This window comes from Halichoerus grypus, chromosome 2 (assembly GCF_964656455.1).
Source record: "Halichoerus grypus chromosome 2, mHalGry1.hap1.1, whole genome shotgun sequence".
NCBI classification, from domain to species: domain Eukaryota; kingdom Metazoa; phylum Chordata; class Mammalia; order Carnivora; family Phocidae; genus Halichoerus; species Halichoerus grypus.
This window is the reverse complement of record NC_135713.1, coordinates 98,360,237-98,379,011: the sequence shown is the minus strand read 5'-3', so window position 1 is coordinate 98,379,011 and position 18,775 is coordinate 98,360,237. Positions and strand designations below refer to the sequence as shown.

Below are 18,775 nucleotides of genomic sequence, written 5' to 3'. Positions count from 1 at the left end.
CTGTGACAAAGGCCACATCTGGCCACTGGGGCAAGTGCCCCCAGCAAATTGCAAGGCTGGAACTTGTCCAGTATGCCTCCCTCGAGAAGCCTCGTCTCACCCACCCAGCCATCCAGCGCTCAGAGTCCAGGGAACCCCCTTCCCTCTTTGCCTCCCTCTGACCCCTTCTTTGAGAGTCTCCCTCTCACCCCTGGTAACTGGCTAAGCCCATCTCACTCTTTACCGTCAGTGAGACCTACAGAACGACTTGCTGTATTAAAGCTGAAAGCGATTGGCATGAACTCATGACCGGGTTTCAGGCAAAGCTGACAGGAAGCTGGGAGAAGTGGCGGGATGGGTAAGTCCCCAGGGCTTCATGGCGCAGCTGTGCTTGGGCTGAGCCCTTGACTCACCTTCCACAGCGCCCTGACCTCTGGGGCGGAAACTGGCATAGTTGGGTCCGTGTCACGTGTCACAGGGCAGGTTACAAATAGCACGGGGATTGGCAAACCCATCCCGAAACTCCTGGTTCAAGGGCAGGGAAAGTTACCGCTTTAATTGCTGCCGACCATTAACAACTGAGGACCGGAAGAGGGGTTCTTAGGCAAAGAGCGTAGGTGTGAGTGCGGAAGGGACAGAGCTGACCTGCCAAGGGCCTGCTTCAGTCTTGGAGCGAGGACCTCATGCCTGAATGGCTCAGGTATGGAGCACCTTGTCTCACATTCTAAACAGAGCGCACGTTTCAGTGACTTGGTGTCTCCATAACGCGTTCGCGGTCGGGGAGCTGGCAGCGGGGGACGCGCTCCAGTGACCAGCCGTCAAGGTCTCCGGAGCGGCAGGAGGGCCACCCGCCGCCAGGTAGACCGGTCCCGGACAGCGTCGTGGCCGAAAGCGCAGCCTCAGGAACGCGGCGCCCGATCCTGCCTGCGCCACGGCCACATCGGAAAGGGGGCCAGGGGCTTCCCCCGCCTCAACTCTGCGCCCGGAGCGCCCAAAGGCTCCGGTTCCCTTCCTGCTGCCTGGATCTCGGCCCGCGCGGCGCGCAGTTCGGGCAGCCAAGAGGAGAACCTCAACTCGCCTCCCCCTACCTCGCACGGCTGCGGGCCAGGGAGGTGGCGGGGGTGCCCATTTTCCCCGGATTCCTCGCGCGCACGGTCACGGGCGAAGCGGCCACATCTGCCAGCCTTGGGCTCCGAGGCCGCCCCTCGTCACCCACTGCCGCGCCAGGCGCGCCTCCGGCCCCGCAGGGCAGCACCCGGTGGCGGCCAGTTCCCGCCAGTCCGCCCCGCCCGGCGTGCCCCCGCCGCCGCGCCCTCTCTGGCACCGCCTCCTTCTGTAAATACAGTGGCGGCCCGCCCTCCGCAACCGGACGCGCAGGTGGAAACGGGCGGTGCGGCCGCCACCGGAGGCCGCGCCCAGCCGGGTGCCCACGGCCAGCGCCGCGCCGCCGAGCGCCCACCCCGAGGCCGGTGCCAGGCTCCCGGGACGCGCGCTGGCGCAGGTAGCGCGCACGCAGGACGAAGCCTCAGGTGAGCGCTCCGCGCCCCGCGCTTCTCCGCACTCCCGCGCGGCCAAGTCTTGGTGCGGGGAGCGGCGCGGGCGCGGAGGACCCCGAGCCGAAGCTGTGGGGGTGGGAGCCGCAAGCCCAGCCGCTGGGGGCTGTTGTTGCGCTCGGGCTCCCTGAAACCCACGGAAGGATTCCCTATACAAGACTTGGGGCTGGCTTTACCTCGATCCCCAAACGCAGCAGAGCTTTGGGCATGGTGAGATGCTGATTTGGAATTGTCCTTTGGAAAACAGTGGTGGAGAGGTAGATTTGGCTTTGGGGAAATTAAATGTAGGTTGGTATTTGGAAAGGGTTTAATTTTCTGTTAGTGTAGATGTTTTTGTGTCCGTTCGTGAATGCGTGTATGAGACAGACAGACAGACTTGACTTGCCTACATTATTATGGATGAGGGATTGGTACGTATGGCAGGTGTTTAGTCCACTTGTCCATGGACAAGAGCTACAGATCCAGTTTTAGGCTTACTTTTACTTTACTAGTATTTGGGGAATTCGCCTTAAGACATTTGAAGCCTTGTGACTCGCTTCAGAGTTGAAGGTACCAGGAATTCAGTGAATTCCTGATAGGACTTTATAACAGAGAATCACCCTTATCTCTGGAACCAGCACAAGAGATTACATGATTAAGATTTCTGTTTTTTAAATTAGTTCAATATTTTCTTTAAGTGTTTGTCTCAGCATATTCCATCTTCACAAATACAGTTTGCCCAGGTTTAAAATGGAAGCTTATTTCCCTCCTAGATTTCCTTCTTTCTCCAGCTTCCTTCTGATTCGATTGTACTTTTTCCTGGAAAAGTACTTCCCAGTATAAGACCAGCTATTTCTCTTCTTTACTTAAATTGACCCTCCTTGGACATGACTTGGGTTTGTCAGGACGGCCTTGGCTTTACAGCCTCAATCTTGAGCTCCTTCATGTGATCATGGATACAAATGGCACAAAATATTTTAAGTTTTCTTTCCTTGAGCCAGGAAAAATGGTCTTCACACTTGGGTTGTCTTTTGCACTGCCCCAACTTGAAGGGTCCTGGTAAAATACTCCACTCATGAGAGTAAGACAAGATAACTAAGATTATAAAGTCAATCTGCATACACTAGACAACTATTAACAATTGATTCGGGTCCACTTCATATATGGTGATACCAGCACAGGGCTTGGGTAATCTTGTGGGGAGGTGCTTTCCCACTTGATCTCACTTACACTCTCCGTTCAGAGTCAAGTGCTGTTGCTGTTTCATGCTTTTTTCACTGGTGATTTTATCGGCTGCTTATTTTTAACGGAGCCTAAACCTTTTTGTGGAAGTGAGAGGCACCTTGGAGGAGGGTACGTGAGAGGCCACCCGCACACCTGGGAGACAAGGCTCCTCCTGATGCTCTGTGCTAGACTCCCCTGGGTCACCCCGGCCTAGTTAGCCGGGCCCCCCGAGTTCCAGTGCCTGTGTGAGAACTCAAAAATCACATTTTGACAGAGTTAACTTAAAATCCCCCAAACTCACTGTGTTCCTGAACTGCCTTCCCCTTCAGTGGAAATGACTGAATTGGGCCTCCTGCAGGTGTCCTGGCCTTAGAAGAAGGCGGGGGAATGGAAAGTTGCCGCAGTCTGAAATAGGAAATGGAAAGTTAGTTACTGAACAAAAATTTATCGACTCGGAAATGCTCAGAGCAGCTGTGATGAAACGTGGGATGTCTGTAAATCAGAAATAATCCCTGTGGTCCTTCCCTTACTCACCACTGTTTTGGGGGTTGTTTGTTTTGTTTTGTTTTGTTTTGCCCCGGGGAAGTGAGTTTATAAGACTCATAACAGGAAAAACCACACCCAGTTACTTCTCTTGTATGGGTTTTGTTTTTTTTAGATACTCTTAGGTGCATGGTAATTGCATTTCCTCTTCTTGAATATCTTCACAAAATTTCATATTCAGGAGTTTCTGAATGCCAGTGCTTCTGACTCATAAACCAACTCATTGTTCACCAGTGTATCACTTGCAACAAGTTCTATCCCCTATGATTTCATCCTGGAGTGATTTCTGAAATGGCCAGGGCGGGCCAGGAACACCTGTGCCCACTTTAATTTGGTGTTTGGTTGTATTTTCAGAGCTGTTGAAACCACTGGAGGGAAGGAAATCCATCCTGCCTGGTTCTGGGAAGGGGCTTCTTCTGGCCATGTGTCCTGTAGCTGCCGCTGAGCCAGACGGGGGCCAGCGAGACAGGCGTGTCAGCAAGCTCGTTTTCTTCCTTTTTGTCTTTGGTGCCATCCTGTTGTGTGTGGGAGTCCTGCTCTCCATCTTTGGGTTCCAGGCATGCCAGTACAGAATCTTCCCGGACTGCAGCCTGGTGCTGAAGGTCGCTGGGCCTGCCTGTGCCGCAGCTGGGCTTGGGGCTGTGATCCTGGCCCGCTCGCGGGCACGACTTCAGCTCCGTGAGGGGCGCCTGCGGGGCAGTCAGGCGGACCCCGACCGAGCCTTCATCTGTGGAGAGAGCCGCCAGTTTGCCCAGTGCCTCATCTTCGGGTTTCTGTTCTTGACGAGTGGCATGCTCATCAGCATTCTGGGCATTTGGGTCCCCGGCTGTGGTTCAGACTGGGCGCAGGAACCCCTGAATGAGACAGACACTGCCGACGTGGAGCCCCAGATCTGTGGATTCCTGTCCCTGCAGATCATGGGGCCCTTGATTGTACTCATGGGACTGTGTTTCTTTGTGGTTGCCCATGTTAAGAGAAACAACTTGAATGAGGGCCAGGATGCCTCCGAAAGTGAAGACAGACAGACGCAGAGCACGGAGCCCGTCCATGTCACTGTAGGTACGTAGCTGTCGTTCCTGGGCACGCTCACATCACGGTGGCTGTTGCGTCAGGGCTTTGCTGGGTTGTCCTCGGGTCTGGCCTAGGTTCTCCCTTTTCTCTGTCTCTCTTACACACCCATGCACGCATGCACATGCACACGCGCGCGCGCGCACACACACACACACACACACACACACACACGGTGCTGCTGCTGTGCTAAGCCCTGTAAGAATCCTTGTGCACATCATTTCCTCCCAGCAGTTCCTTGTGATCGAGCAAAAGCTTTGGGACATTAAGTCATGACCTTGACTGAGGTCACAGAGCAAATTAGGAGGAAAGTGAGAGAAAGTGCTAGCCATAGCCTGGGAGCCTTCTGTCACGTTAGAGACCCGCCAAGTGACGTTGAAAGCTAGGGCACTTTGTGTTGGACATGTAGATTCTCATCCCTGGCTGTCACCGGCTGGCTGTCCTTGGTAAGTCCTTAACCCCTTCTGGCCTGAGTTTATGCATCTATAAAATGAGCATTGCATTGCTAAGATCCCTCCCAGCACTAACATTCTAGGATTCTGTCTACCCCAAGTCCGTAGATCTTCTGTGTTTGGAGGGGGCTTTCCACACTGTTTCCCACATTGTTCTCTATTTTCTGTAACTTTATCCTTGGCTTCAGGGTGGAGGCGAAGTTTGGAAATAGTGGCACCGACACTGATAAAGCATGATCGCACCTGTCACTTATTTCCCCCATGGAATGCCGAGAAACGACGTTTGCGTTCTCTGGGTTCTGCAGAAGAGATGGGTTACCGTTTCCTGGAGTCAGGCCCTATAGCACAACTTCAGTAGCTTTGGCCTCAGTTTCACACAACCAAGGGGAAACCCCGCTGCTGCTCATTTTTGAAAATCACTTTGTTTTTTCGGTCTCCTACTTTTGAAAGGGTAAAGCTCTGAAGCCATCGCTGTGACATCTAAAAGGCTAGGCAGAGAGCATTATGGGACAGAAACCCCGGAGGGAAGAGAGGAGGAGTGTGGTGAAAGGGATGTTTCTCATGGTTGGGGCTGTCTGCTGGAGGAAGTGCTACTCACTGGGGGAAATCCCTGGCCTTCCAGCCTTGCGTGGCCCCGGCCTTGGCGAGCAAGGGCAGATGGATCTACAGACCAATCCTGGAGCCGCGGGTGAAACTCCCAGGCTACTATTTGTGTATTTATATATTTACGGTGACCACACCAATATCAGTTATATATTAATAATAGCTAACACAGATATGGGGCTCGTTCCAGGGCCATATACCCATCCAAGTGCCCTTCAAGGGCCTACTCTGTCAAAGCTGTTCACACCTACAACAACCCAATGAGGCAGGTACTTTTAGTATCTCTGTGTTAGGGATGAAGAAACTGAGGCACAGGGATATCACATAACTTGCCAAGGTCACAGACTAGCAAGTGGCAGGGCCGGGCTCCAAACCCAGGCAGGGGGCACGCATGGACTCTGGCCCCCGCAGAGCACCAGGGAGGGCCTCTGGGCACATGGCTGTGATTCTGTTTCAGCTGGTTTCATCCTTCCCCAAGTGTTGTGGGTAGCTGTTACATGACTAAAGGGCTTGCCGTACGTTATAGATGTGCTCAGGCCTTTTGGGGAACGCAGTGGGGACGAGTAAATACACTCACTTGATGCTCATAGTATTCCATGTAGTTGGGAGCATTTCGACGTGTGCCCTGTGGGTTTACTATCAGAGGGTCTGTGGGGCCCAGCCTCCCTCCCAATGGCTGGAATTGGGGGGCAGCAGAAAGCAGGGCTGCTGGTGCTGGGACATAGTGACTCGGGGTGGGGGGGGGTTCTCCTCCTGATGTTGGCACTCCATCCTCCATCGCTTAAAATCTTTTCCACTTAACCCTTTAAGTTCCATCAAACCTGTGGAAGTCTGGTAGCCTAACTCCTTATTTTTCTCTCCTTTGATATTATGGGATGGGGTTTAAATGTTTAGAAACCGTGCCTGTTAGCCTAATTGATAAGAATCTAGACATTGTCTGTCAGTGGTCGCTTCTGCCTATGAGGGACTGGGGTGAAGAAAAGCAGTTCTTGGCTAAGTCCCAGAATTCAGCTGTTCCCAGAATGGAAGCCCCTCCTCCCCAGACACGTGATACCCCCACTGTGGGCACACCCAGCGCTGGGTCCTGGACACACAAGCAGGGGCATGAGACAGCCCTCCCTTGCGGGATGTCTGCTGTCAACTCAGAGGACATCAAGTCCTGCAGGACGTAGTGAAAGGGAACCCAGGGAGGACGGGACTGCTTTCAGGGAGAGCAGGTTGCAAGGCTCGGGAGGGAGGGGCGGGGAACTGAGGAGCAGAGGCTTGGAGGAGCCTCGGACACAGCCGGTGACTGCGAGCACTTCCTTGTTTGCGTGGAGAGGTGGCTGGCCTGCTCTGGAGGCTTATTCCCAGCTCCTTTGTTCTACACTGTGTAATTTAACAATCGACCTTGCTTCCTCTAACCTACCAAGACCTGTGAAAAAAATTAAATGAGAAGCCCAAGATAACCATTAGCTGTTATCAAATTTAGGTGAGCGCTATCTTAAGCCCTCGTGGTCATGTGCTTGTAGGAGGAGAGAAAGAGTTAACACATTTTCCGAAGGGCTCCCTCCCCTCTGGGGGAGCCACCGAGGCTGCAAAAAGAGGGGCTGCCTGCGGGGAGGGTTTCGTCACACTTGCAAATCAGGGCTACTGGCTGGCGGCGGCGGCTGGTGCAGAAAGCACCTCTGCGGGTGTGTGTTCCAGCTGCGAGCGTTTGCTCCGTGCCCGGCACTGCTGTCCCCGCCGCACACCACCCCGGCCCTCCTGCCTGTTCGCTGAGGCACGAGCAGTTATGGACGGCCTGCAGTTCACCGATGCGGCAGCTGAGGCCGGTGGGGGTCCGATCCCTCGCTCGGGGCCACGCTGGGCCGGTGATTGGCAGATGGCCCGCTGGTCGCGCTCAGGAACCCCGTGCTTACCCAGCCAGGCGTCAGATCCGCTGCCGCCACCTGAAGTCCTCTCCCCTTTGTTCCTCCCGCGCTGTCCTTTGGTGCTGCCAGCTTATCAGAGGCTGCCCTCAAACCGCTTCGGAGTGGTGCTGCCATGTGTGTAGAATGTTCTGGGCAACTCACGTGCCGCGTTTTGTATTGGAATTGGACTACCAATGAGGGCTTGCGTCTGGTGTCTGTTTCTCCTCCCCAAAATATGGGATGTATTCTGGAGTGAACAGCAGCTACAGAAATGCAAAAAGGAAAAAACAAAACAAAAACCAAGCTTATCTTTGAGTGTGACTTGTAAAGCGTGGCTGAAATGTTGGCAGATAAAAGCTAGAAGAGCGAATAGCACAGCTATGGCAGCAACAAAGACGGGCTGTGGCCTCGCTTGTTGGCCTGTGTTCAGAGGCTACAACTGCATGTAAGGAACAGGCACTTTATCCAGCTGCTAAGGGTTGACAGTTTAAAACTTCAGGTTGAGAATGAGCAAGGCTTTGCAGCAGGAGGCATCCCAAGGAAGCAAATACTTAAACAGAAATGCTGGAGCTCAGACTTACTAGGAAAATATTGGCCCACTGTTTGAAAAAATTGTGGTACAATATATGTAACATAAAATTTACCATTTTAAGCATTTTTTAGTGGACAGTGACATTAAGTACATTCGCAGTGTGCTGCAGCCATCACCACTATCAAGTTCTAGAAGTTTTTCATCATCAAAGAGAAACTGCCCCCATTAAACACTCACTCGGATCCCCCCAAGCCTCGCCCCAGTCCCTGGCAACCTCCACGCTCCCTCTCTGCGAATTTGATAGGCCCACTTTTAAATTCTGGAGTTAGCATAGGGGTTTTGACCTTTTATATTCATGGGCCAAATACATAATTAATTTATTTTATTCTTGCTAATGTGCTTGTCTTCAATGAAATATTGTGTTTCCTTAGGTGATGCCGTGATAATATTCCCACCCCCACCACCACCTTACTTTCCCGAGTCTTCAGCTTCTACAACTCCGAGTCCTGGGGCTAATGGTTTGCTTCCAAATGAAAATCCGCCTTCATATTACAGTATTTTTACCTATGGGTAAGACTTTGCATTTGAACTTCAAGAGTAGGCATGTTTAACTTTCTCAGGCCTGTGCCTGAACTCAGGCCAAATTAGCTTTGTACCATAGTACAGGAATAAACATTACAGTGTATCTTTTTTGCTGACATCATATCAGAATTACTGCCTTAATATTAAGAGTACCTTTTGGGAAACGTTGGGCAGCACATACATTAAAAATTATAAAAGTGGTTATGCTGGGTTAAATACGAAGCCTTCTCCAGGCATCTTCATGTACCCCTGGCATGGGGGAATCCTCCAAATGTTTAACACTTTATTAGCCAGACCGAGCACCAGAGCAGGGCTTGGGAGGCCACCTGCTATGTTAGGCTTTGCCACTTTAGATGAAGGGGAGACGCGGGGGTCCTAGGGGGCCTCCAGCACGTACAGAGGGTTTCAGTATTTCACGGAAGAAGTTGGGTGCCTGGCTGATAGCCTGCCCCCTGACCCAACCAAGCTGGGCTTCTCCTCTCAATTTGAAGTTGTTCCCTGGGCCTCAGAGCCTACTCAGATTGAATGAAGGGAAATCCAAGATTCACACCCCCATCCCCCATGCTCCCCATATGCCACAAATTAGGAGGCATACCTGGGGTCAGATTAAACGCCATCCCTTCAGGCAGAGGGATGCAGTTGAAGGTCTCAGACCTTCATGGAACCAGTGCAGCTCACAATATGGGAAGGCTGGTGGGGACAGACCAGTTGGGGGGCTGGCTTCTGTAGACACTGAGAAATAGGACCTAGGAGACCCGGAGAGAATGCTGGGGATGGGCACAGCCTTACCTGGTCATTCATGTTTTAAGGCACACGTTCTTCTTGAGCTTCAGACAGGGTGGTGGGCCAGAGATCCAGACAGAGACGGGTATAGGAATTGTCCTGCATGGATGAAGGGGAGGTTAGGTTCTGGACATTTGTATAATTCTGTGAGTGAATTTTTGTATTCTTTTCTCCAATGATGAACTTCCCCAAGCCCTAAACAAATGTCTTTTAACTTAAAACAAATTCGTACTTGCTACCACCACAATTTTTGTGTGCCACGGCCTGGCTTTCCTTGCATTCTCTCGGGTCATTCTCCTGGGTAGCCGACACAGCACTCTTGTCGTCCCCATTTTACAGATGAAGAGACCGAGGCTTAGTGAGGTGAAATAACTTGCTCAAGATCGCACAGCTGGAAAGCAGTGCAGGGGCAGTCCAGAGGCATGTCTGCCTGTTGCTAGAACCCACCCCAGTACCCAGTATGCTTTCTAGCCTCCCTTCACGTTTTTGGCTTACTGATTTAATTTTCTCTTCGTGTAAGTTTGTCTACCTTATGTTAGCTGTCTCTGAAGAGAAAATAGTAGAGAACAGTAACTGCATGTGAATATTTTGGATGGCAGTGACACGTTCCTACCTCGTGTCTTCTCAATGACAAGGGAAACAGCCACGGAGTGAGACTCTCTTAATGTGACAGTCAGCTCTAAGGAAGGAAAGGGGCAAGGAATCAAGGCGCATCTGTAAGAAATAGAATAGGGAAGAAATTATTCCTTAGACCCTTGCAAATGCTCCTAAACACCTATAATCAAACATTTGAAAAGAACCTCATCCTTACGGTGTGTTACTGTTCTCCTCTCTTCCCTTTCTGTTCTCCCTCTTTTTTAGTAGGACCCCAACTCCTGAGGGCCAAGGCGTGGCCTCTGAGAGAGATCATGAATCTATATACACCATTTCTGGGACTGCTTTGTCCTCTGAGATCTCAATCACTCCGCATCTCTCCTCTGAACTGCCTCCCAGATACGAAGAAAAAGAAATGGCAGCCACAACCTCATCTCCATCTTCTGAGCCTTCCCCACCGTGAACTCTGGACTCCAGTTCCATTTTCTATAAAATTGATCACTGTTTTATTTAATTTGTTTTTTAATAAAAAAAATACAATGGCATAGGCTCTGTTCTGATTTCAGTGAACGTTCTGGATCAAGCGTGCTCTGGACCACGGGAGACGCCATGTGCCTCCAACCCGCCCATAAGCTGGTTCTCTCACTGAGACCCTCTACATCCGAAGTGGTGGATGAAGAAACAAAGGCTCTGAGAGGCTAATTAACTTATTGCAGGTCACACTGCTTCTAAATAGTGAGGCTGGGTTTTGAGCCAATGCCGCTGGGTTCCGGAAGTCGTTACCCTGTGCTGTTCAGAAGCTGACCAGATGCAGTTGTTCATGGTGAGCCTGGTCCATTCTGTTTTCCAATGTTAACTGCTTCTGGGGCAGAGAAACTAGATTACTCTCTTCATTTCTTTATTATTTCTTCTTCCTCTCCTTTTCTTCCCTCTCCCTCTCTTCCTTCCTCCTCTCCTATTCTCCTTTCTTTCTTTCATTTTGCAAGAAGGTAATTAGGCCTTTCACACTGGGGCAGTTTCAGCTCACTGATATCCGGAAGTCTCCTTACGGTGAAGTGACACTTTCAGAAAAGAGATTTCTTGGGCTCCTGGGAAAACTCGATTCCCCTGGAGAGGTCCGGGAAGGACCTCTACGTACTGCTCCGACCGCGTGGACCACCGACTTTGATTCTCATAAGGCTACTGATGAACCAAAGCTTCTGTAGAGTTGGGCAGCATGGTAAGTATTTAATTCTAGATATAACCCAGAAATAATCACTAAGTATTAGCAGTTCTACCTGGGAGAAACTGCCTTTGAGAAAACGTAAATCTATAGTAACAGCACTGCTGATAACACAATTTGGTGTAGCAAAAATGTGAGCTTTTTATGCCTTTACACAAGCCATAACCCCTATAAAAATCTGTATTGCCCAGCAGTTAAGTGCCTAAAAGCAGATGTAAGGGCGTTAATGCTCCAGTAGTTTGACCAAAGTAATGACTGATTTCATGGGAATTGCTACCACAATAAATCCTGGGAAGCCATGTGCACTAGCAGCACTCATCTGTCTCTGAACTGGACATTTATTGGATTGAACTGCTCTTAAAATTCTGCTGTTTTTTTCTCCTGGAAGGTTAATTATTCACATTTTAAAATTAGAACAAAAGGTAGATTATTACCACTTCTTACTGCTATTATTTGTTTAAAATGATGAAGCTGAAATTTCTAGGTAGACTGACTTAGTTCTAAACACTTATGAGTTCTCCTCAATAACCAAGGATGGCTTGGCTTGGTTCAATGGCTCAGAGCTGGGGTTTGTCACTGAGTATTTTATCTTTATATGCTAATAAAATTAAAATGCAGTAGGCGTAAGTCTGAGCTTCTGGTTAGGGAAGTCTATTCAACCTCTGTCAGTCTCCGTGGTGTTCAGCAAGGTGGAGCCTGGTGGAGCCTGGAGAAGCCGGAGCATTGTGAGAGGTCCCCCAGGGTGAAGCTGTTTATTGCCAGACTGAAGTCACAGGTGGCAGAGCTGGGGCTAATTATTTAGTCATGGAAGATACATCCTATGCCTATCAAGGTTCTGGCAAAGGGTGACAGCTTCCGAAAACCTACCTGGTGGACTGTTACTTGACTTTTCCTTCGTATGTGTTCACATTTTTTTTTAATCGAGGCAAAATTAATATAACATAAGACGAACCATTTTAAGGTGAACAATTCAGTGGCATTGGGTATATTCACAGCATTGTGTAACCACCTCCTCTATCTGATTCCAAAATATTTTCATTATCCCCAAAGAAAACCCATTAAACCGTCACTCCCCATCGCCTCCCTCACCCCACCCCTTGGCAACCACCAATCTGCTCTGTCTGTAGATTTACCTTTCCTGGGTATTTCATGTTTTGAGATTCATCCACACCATAATACATATCAGTACTTCATCGCTTTTTAGAGCGGAGTGATACTGCCTTGTATGGATATGCCATAGTTTATTCGTTCATCCACTGGTGGGTATCTGTTGTGCCCTCCTTTTGGCTGTTCCGATGAGTGTGGCTATGGACATTCATGTACAAGCTTCTAATGTTCTAATTCTTTTGGTTGTACACCTTGGGAATGGAATTGCTAGACCATATGCTAACCTTAAGTTTTTGAAGAAATGAAAACTGTTGCCCACAGAGGCTGTACCTTTTTCCATTCCCACTGGCAGTGTATGAGAGTTCCAATTCTTCCACACCCCCACCCACACTTGTTATTTTCTGTCATCATCACCACCACCATCATCACCATTACCATCATCATCACCACCATCACCATCATCACCACTATTACCATCATCACCACCATCACCATCATCACCACTATTACCATCATCACCACCATCACCATCATCACCACCACCATCACCACCACCATCATCACCACTACCATCACCATCATCATCACCACCATCACCATCATCACCACCATCACCATCATCACCACCACCATCACCATCATCACCACTACCATCACCATCATCACCACCACCATCACCATCATCACCACCATCACCATCACCATCATCACCACCATCACCATCATCATTATGACTATAGCAACCCTAGTTAGCATGAAATGGTGTCTCATTCTGGTTTTCATTTCCATTTCTCTAGTGACTAAGCATATTGAACATCTTCCCATGTGTGTTACCTGTTTTTGAAGACCCAAATATTATCGTCAGTAGCATAGAAAATCTTATTCCTGAGTTCCCTCCTATGGTGTTGGGAGGTGTGATAGCCACCTTGTGGAAAACCATGATGAGCTCTGCAAGTTCAGGTGGGACAACCCACACCAGGTACACTGTGTTGCCATACTGCCTCCATGCCATGAGAACCTGTTCTTGTGAATTCTTTGTCCTCTCCTGGGGTCAGTGAAGTGGACTAACCCAGTTAACAAGTTCTACGAAACGAAAGCAAATGTTGGACTAGGCAAAGTCCCTTGGCTATTTCTTCAGTTTACAGGCTAAGGAGGAATGCAACAGGCCAAGGGAAGCGTGTTTTCAGAGGATGAGAGCTGAGGGGGAAGCAAGTATGTGGTCATCTAATTTCACCTGAGAGATTCCACCTGAGAGGTTCCATCTGGGAGTAGGATGGGGCGAGGCCTCATCCTGGGACATCCTGGTGTGATGTGACTATTGTTTTCTTATATGGTTGCTTTGCAGAGGAGTGAGGCCAGGAGGGTGGTGGGTGGCCCCGGAAGGGAGGCACCATTTCAGGGCAGGTCATAGGAAAGGAATGGGTCTAAAGATAGGAAGTGAACCTCAGAAGGTGGCCTTAGGTGGGCAGAAGACAGACTGTAGCCTGGCGGAATCTATGAGGGTCCACAATGATAAGAACCAGTATTAATTGTTGAAAAAGTTAATGTCCTGAGTTCCATTCCAGCCTGGGTCAATAAATCCAAATCTCCAGGAGAGTAGTGTTTATCAACTGGGAACCTGGGAAACACTGCCAGTGGGGACAATAAAACTGCAGAGGCAATGCCATGTGGGCCAGATTATCTGGGATTATGAGCTCCTTGTGACTTCTAGGCCTTCCAGAAAGCCCTGTTTACACACCCCAGCCCATGCTAAGGGTCCTAAAAGGGAAGGATGTGGGTTTGCCGTCAGCCCCCCAGTGTGGGTGGGGGCTTCACACAGTCTCACCAGTCCAGTCTTCCGGGCAGCTCTGTCAGGGATGCATGAGACAGCCCCAGGGTCATGGGGAAACCAAGTCAGAGGCCCTTGCCTCCTTCATATGGGGAGTCGTCCTGAATTTCCAGACTGGGGGACGTTGGTCTCATTTATCCGGGAAGGCATGGTTTTATCTTTGCTTCTCTGTGTTGGAAGCAATCAGGACCACTGGGTGCCTACAGCTGGGAGCATTGATGATGTTTGTCCAGACCAGGCAGAATGGAGGAGAACGTTATTCAGGTTGAAATGGAAAATGCTTGAAAATGTCCAAGTGGGAAAGAGTATGGGAGTAGTATGAGGGTTCCTTCCTCTCAGTGCCTCTCACCTCTGATGGGTCAGTTAGGAGAGCTCCCCCGGTCAGACCGGTGGGCTGGGCTCCACCTGCTGCCACCCTGGGAACAGGAAGCCCTGATCCTCCAGCCTCTGGTGTCGGTACTTCTCCAAAGGAGAGAGAAGTTGGGAAGCACACTGCAGGGATGGGAGGTGGGCCAGCGGGGTGAAATGTCCTCTGACCCTTGGTGGGGAATGATGCATGGTCTGTCTGCTTCATGCCACGAGCCCTCCTGGGGTCTGGCGTACCTTGGTTTCTTGGAGTGCGCTGCCGCCGACAAAAGTACCCCAACAGGAACGAAGGAGAGGCTTGGATGCAGCTTTGTGGGGCTGGGGGGTGGGCTCAGTGCTGGACGTCCAGTGACTTCACTACTCCATCTGTTTTCTGGAGGCTGCTGGGGCCTGAAGGAGCCAGAAGCTGGGTAAGGCGGGTTGGTGGGGGTAGATGAGCCACCACTGATGTTGTGTGCCCAACCACTCAAAGGGCACTTATTTAAAGGCCCTTAGGCACTAACTTGCCTCCAAGATTCTCATCCTCAGGCTCTGAAACTTTCTTCCCCCTTCATGGGGCTCAGGTAGTAAAGTTGCTAGGAGCGGAGCCCCCCCCTCCGCTGCTCTCTCTGGGGAACCTGCTGGGTTGGGGGAGCTGAAGCCCGGCTCTGACAGGTGCAAGGCCAGGCCAAGCGGTTTCCCTGCTGTGTCTCCTCCCTGCTGCTCTATGAGAAGTGACAAGTTATTACAGGTCCCAGGGGTGCAGTCTGGCAGAGCCTGACGTCCTTCACCAGGCCTGTGTCCTTCACGGCTGTGCACTGCAAAGGGAACTTAATGCCCAGTTAGACGTGGCCATGGGCAGGTTACTGCTCTGCTCCCATGCTGGCCTGTTTCTGGGGTGCCCTTCAGCCCTGGAAAGGAACCAGACTGCTGTCCAGCTCCTATAAGGGCCTCCTCTCTTCATAGTAGGCTGCTGGCTTTGGGATTCTTTCTCCCTTTGAATTGTAATTCAATATTACTACTAATAAAATTATTGAGTAAAGTAAAAGAGTTTTTAAGTTTCTTAAGTCCTTAAAATATATTTCATTAAGCCCAAATGTAAACTTAGAGTATTACATTGGAAATCACTTAAATAATTATTTTTCTCTGTATTACTAATCTGATATACAATTAGGGTCATTTATCCCCATTTATATTTAATATCAAGGTTAATTTTGCTTTTAAATTAAATTAAATTTTTTTTTAAAGATTTACTATTTGAGAGAGAGCAGGAGAGCGAGAGAGCGAGCATGAGTGGGGGAAGGGCAGAGGGAGAGGCAGAGAGAGAATCTCAGACTCCCCACTGAGTGTGGAGCCCGACATGGGGCTTGATCCCACAACCCTGAGATCACAACCTGAGCCGAAATCAAGAGTCGGATCCCAACCGACTGAGCCACCCAGGTGCCCAATTTAATTTTATTTTTGAACACATAAAACATATACTATATTAAAAGGTGTACATAAAGGATGGTTCCATCCTTTAGTCATCTACCCTGTCCCACCTACCAAGTCATCTTTCTTTTTATCATTCCTTTTATTAGTTTCAGTTGTATCCTCCCAGTGTTTCCTTTTTGATACATATATTTTGCAATATATATTTACATATAATATATATTATTTTATATATGAATACTAATATACATTGCAACATATGTACTGATATATAGGATACAGTATATACTAATTTTATAGGCATGTGTATATACATATGTACACACACACATACACAAATATGTGCTGCTCAGCAGCTTGCTTTTTTCATCTAATACTATCTCTTGATAATGACTCCAGAGGTAGAGATCGTTCTCATTTTTGGGTATAGCTACATTGTACCCCATTGTGTGAATATACCGTTTGCTCAGCCATTCCTCTAAGTATGGACATTTAGGTTTGTTTCTAATCTTTTACTATTATAAATAATATCACAGTGAATAACCTTGTGCTTATGTTGTTTTTGATTGGACAAGGTCTATGTTCAGTGCAAACTCAGAGTGACGCTGCCACTTTAAAAGGGAAATGTGGGGGCGCCTGGGTGGCTCAGCTGGTTGAGCCTCTGCGTTCGGCTCAGGTCATGATCCCAGGGTCCTGGGATCGAGCCCCACATCGGGCTGCTTAGCAGAGCCTGCTTCTCCCTCTCCCTCTGCCACTCCCCTTGCTTGTGTTCTCTCTCTGTGTCAAATAAATAAAATCTTTAAAAAAAATAAATAAAAGGGAAATGTGGATGTAGGCCTCTTACGCTCTAACTGGCAACATATACAAGTGCCTATTTCCTTACCACTTCCACAACAGAGTGTGTTGTCCAAATCCAACTTCTGGATTTTTGCCCGTCTGATAAGTAAGAGATCCTAGTCCAGGGCAGTTTTAATTTACATTTTTTTATGAGTGAAATTGGGAATCTTCAAATATTAGGAGCCTTTTGAATCTTCTTTTCTGTGAACTGTTCATATACTTTGCTCGTTATTTCCTTGGTTGTCGTCTAATTAAAAAAGAAAAAATTAACTCAAATCTTTGTGGAGGCCAGCGAAGTCCCTTTTCACTCTTACCTTCCGGAGAGATGTCAAATACAAACTCAGACCAACGAGGAGTTACCAGAATACTGTACTTTGCTCCCTCCTTCCTAAACTCACTCTAAACCAAGAAGTATTGGTGACTCCTTACATTTTAACTTTTTTTTCTTCCACAGGCCCTACTGAGTTGACTGGAGTATTCTGGCACCAGCTCACTGTCTTATTATTTTTCAAAATCATGGCCAGTCAGCCAGCTTTGTTAGAACAGGGTGTTAATGAAATAAAGGTGCCAGTTTTGATACCCATATGCGCTGCTGGCTCTGCCTTGAGGAAAGCTGTTCCCCTGCCAGAAGGGGGGCTGCCCAGCTGCCTTACATTCAGACAGAAGTCTCCAAAGAACACTCTGTCGGGAAGGAAGGGGCAATGGCGTCATCTTCACACATAGTTCACCCGGGGGGTGGAGGTCCCAGGGCCCGAATCTTTGGAGGCCTGTGTAGGTCTCTGCCTGGGGATTCCACTGTGAGGTCAGCAGCCCGTTGAGAAGACATGTGTGTCAAACAGGAAAGCATGCAGAGCCCTGCACGCTCTCGTTTTTCAAGCTGGCCGCCTCAACTGGGGAGGCAGGGAGGGGATCAACTGGTGCCATTTCAGTAGCGGCCTTCAACTCTGTGCAAAGCCCCTGTAAGAGTTACCTGTTGCGGCATAACAAACTATCCCAAAACAAAAGGCTTACAACAGCAATAAAAATCTGTTGTCTAGCATGTTTCTGTGGGTCAGAAATTCCGGAGCAGTTCAGCGGAGGCGTTCGGGCCTATGGTCTCTCAGGAGGCTGTGGTCAAGATGTCAGCCAGGACCACAGTTCTCTCCAGCCCACTTCGGACACGGTCACACACGGGGCTGGCAAGTGATGCTGGCCACTAGCGGGAGACCTCAGCCCCTCTCCATGGGGACAGCCACAGGGCGGCCGGAGTGTCTGCAGGACACGATGCCTGGCTTCCTGCAGAGCAAGGCTCTCAGAGAAAGGCAGGAGGAAGCCGTGATGCTTTTCAGGATCTCGTCTTGACGGCCAACATCATCCTTTCGGCCCCATTCTATCTGCTAGAAGCAAGCCGCGAGGGCAGGCCCACACTCAAGGAGAGAGGCATTAACTTCTACCTTTTCAACAAAGGAGTCTCAAAGAATTACGGACATATTTTTAAATCATCACAGTCCCTGAGACCAAGAGGCTTTTTCTCCTCTAACGGGAGGGCTACCTGACCCCTGGGCTGCAAGGCATGTCTGTCTTTCTGGTAGACCCAGTGGGAAATCAGAGGAAGTACAACCTCCTCCCAGGTGGAAGGCATCCTCCCTGATGAGGTGACTTTCATCACATCTGCTTTCCTTTGACCTATTTTAACAATGGAACTGGTTACAAATGCAGATTTCTGGATCTCACCAAGAGATTCTTTCTATCTCATTGGGTCTGAGGGGCTGGTGAATCTGGATTTTCACAACTACCTCAGATCAAGCGCCTCCTGACAATGGCCCTGGAAGACAGAGCGAGGGGCTGGCTTTTTAGCACTGTGCTTTTCTGTCCCCCAACAGTCCTGCCCCACCCCAGCGAGGGCAGGTTGGGCCACATCGCTGGGCTCCTCAGGGCACCCAGCACTGCACAGCGAAGAGAGGGCGCACCACGGGTCATCAATGGCTGGATGGTGCATGGCTGAGTGAGTGAATTCATCAAGGAATGAAACACAGCCGCACTGACTTTGATGCTGCTTTGTCAAAAGCTAATATTCCCAGCATTCCCTAAGACAAAATTCTCGCCCCCTAATATTTAACCTCACTCTCGTAAAGCTTCTTGGCCTACCTAGCAGCTTACAGAAAACACAGGGGATGAAGGAATGTATTACGCATACAATACCTTCAGAAAAATAACTACTTGAACCCAGAATTTGGGGGAT

At 49.4% G+C, this 18,775-nt stretch overlaps 1 protein-coding gene across 4 annotated transcripts; it reads left to right on the top strand.

Moving 5' to 3' along the window:
* Positions 1-481: 481 nt before the first annotated feature.
* On the top strand, positions 482-10,329 carry TMEM171 (transmembrane protein 171). 4 transcript variants are annotated; one of them, XM_036085719.2, is made up of 4 exons: positions 482-1,508; positions 3,633-4,337; positions 8,257-8,395; positions 10,055-10,329. In XM_036085719.2, the coding sequence occupies exons 2-4, from the start codon at positions 3,701-3,703 to the stop codon at positions 10,245-10,247; spliced, it is 969 nt and encodes a 322-aa protein (XP_035941612.2). In that variant the 5' UTR covers positions 482-1,508; positions 3,633-3,700; the 3' UTR covers positions 10,248-10,329. The 4 variants fall into 4 exon arrangements, with proteins under 4 accessions (XP_035941612.2, XP_035941610.2, XP_035941611.2 ...); XM_036085717.2 differs by having other exon boundaries at positions 486-1,508; positions 10,052-10,329; XM_036085718.2 differs by lacking the exon at positions 482-1,508 and adding an exon at positions 1,534-1,742 and having other exon boundaries at positions 10,052-10,329.
* Positions 10,330-18,775: the final 8,446 nt, after the last annotated feature.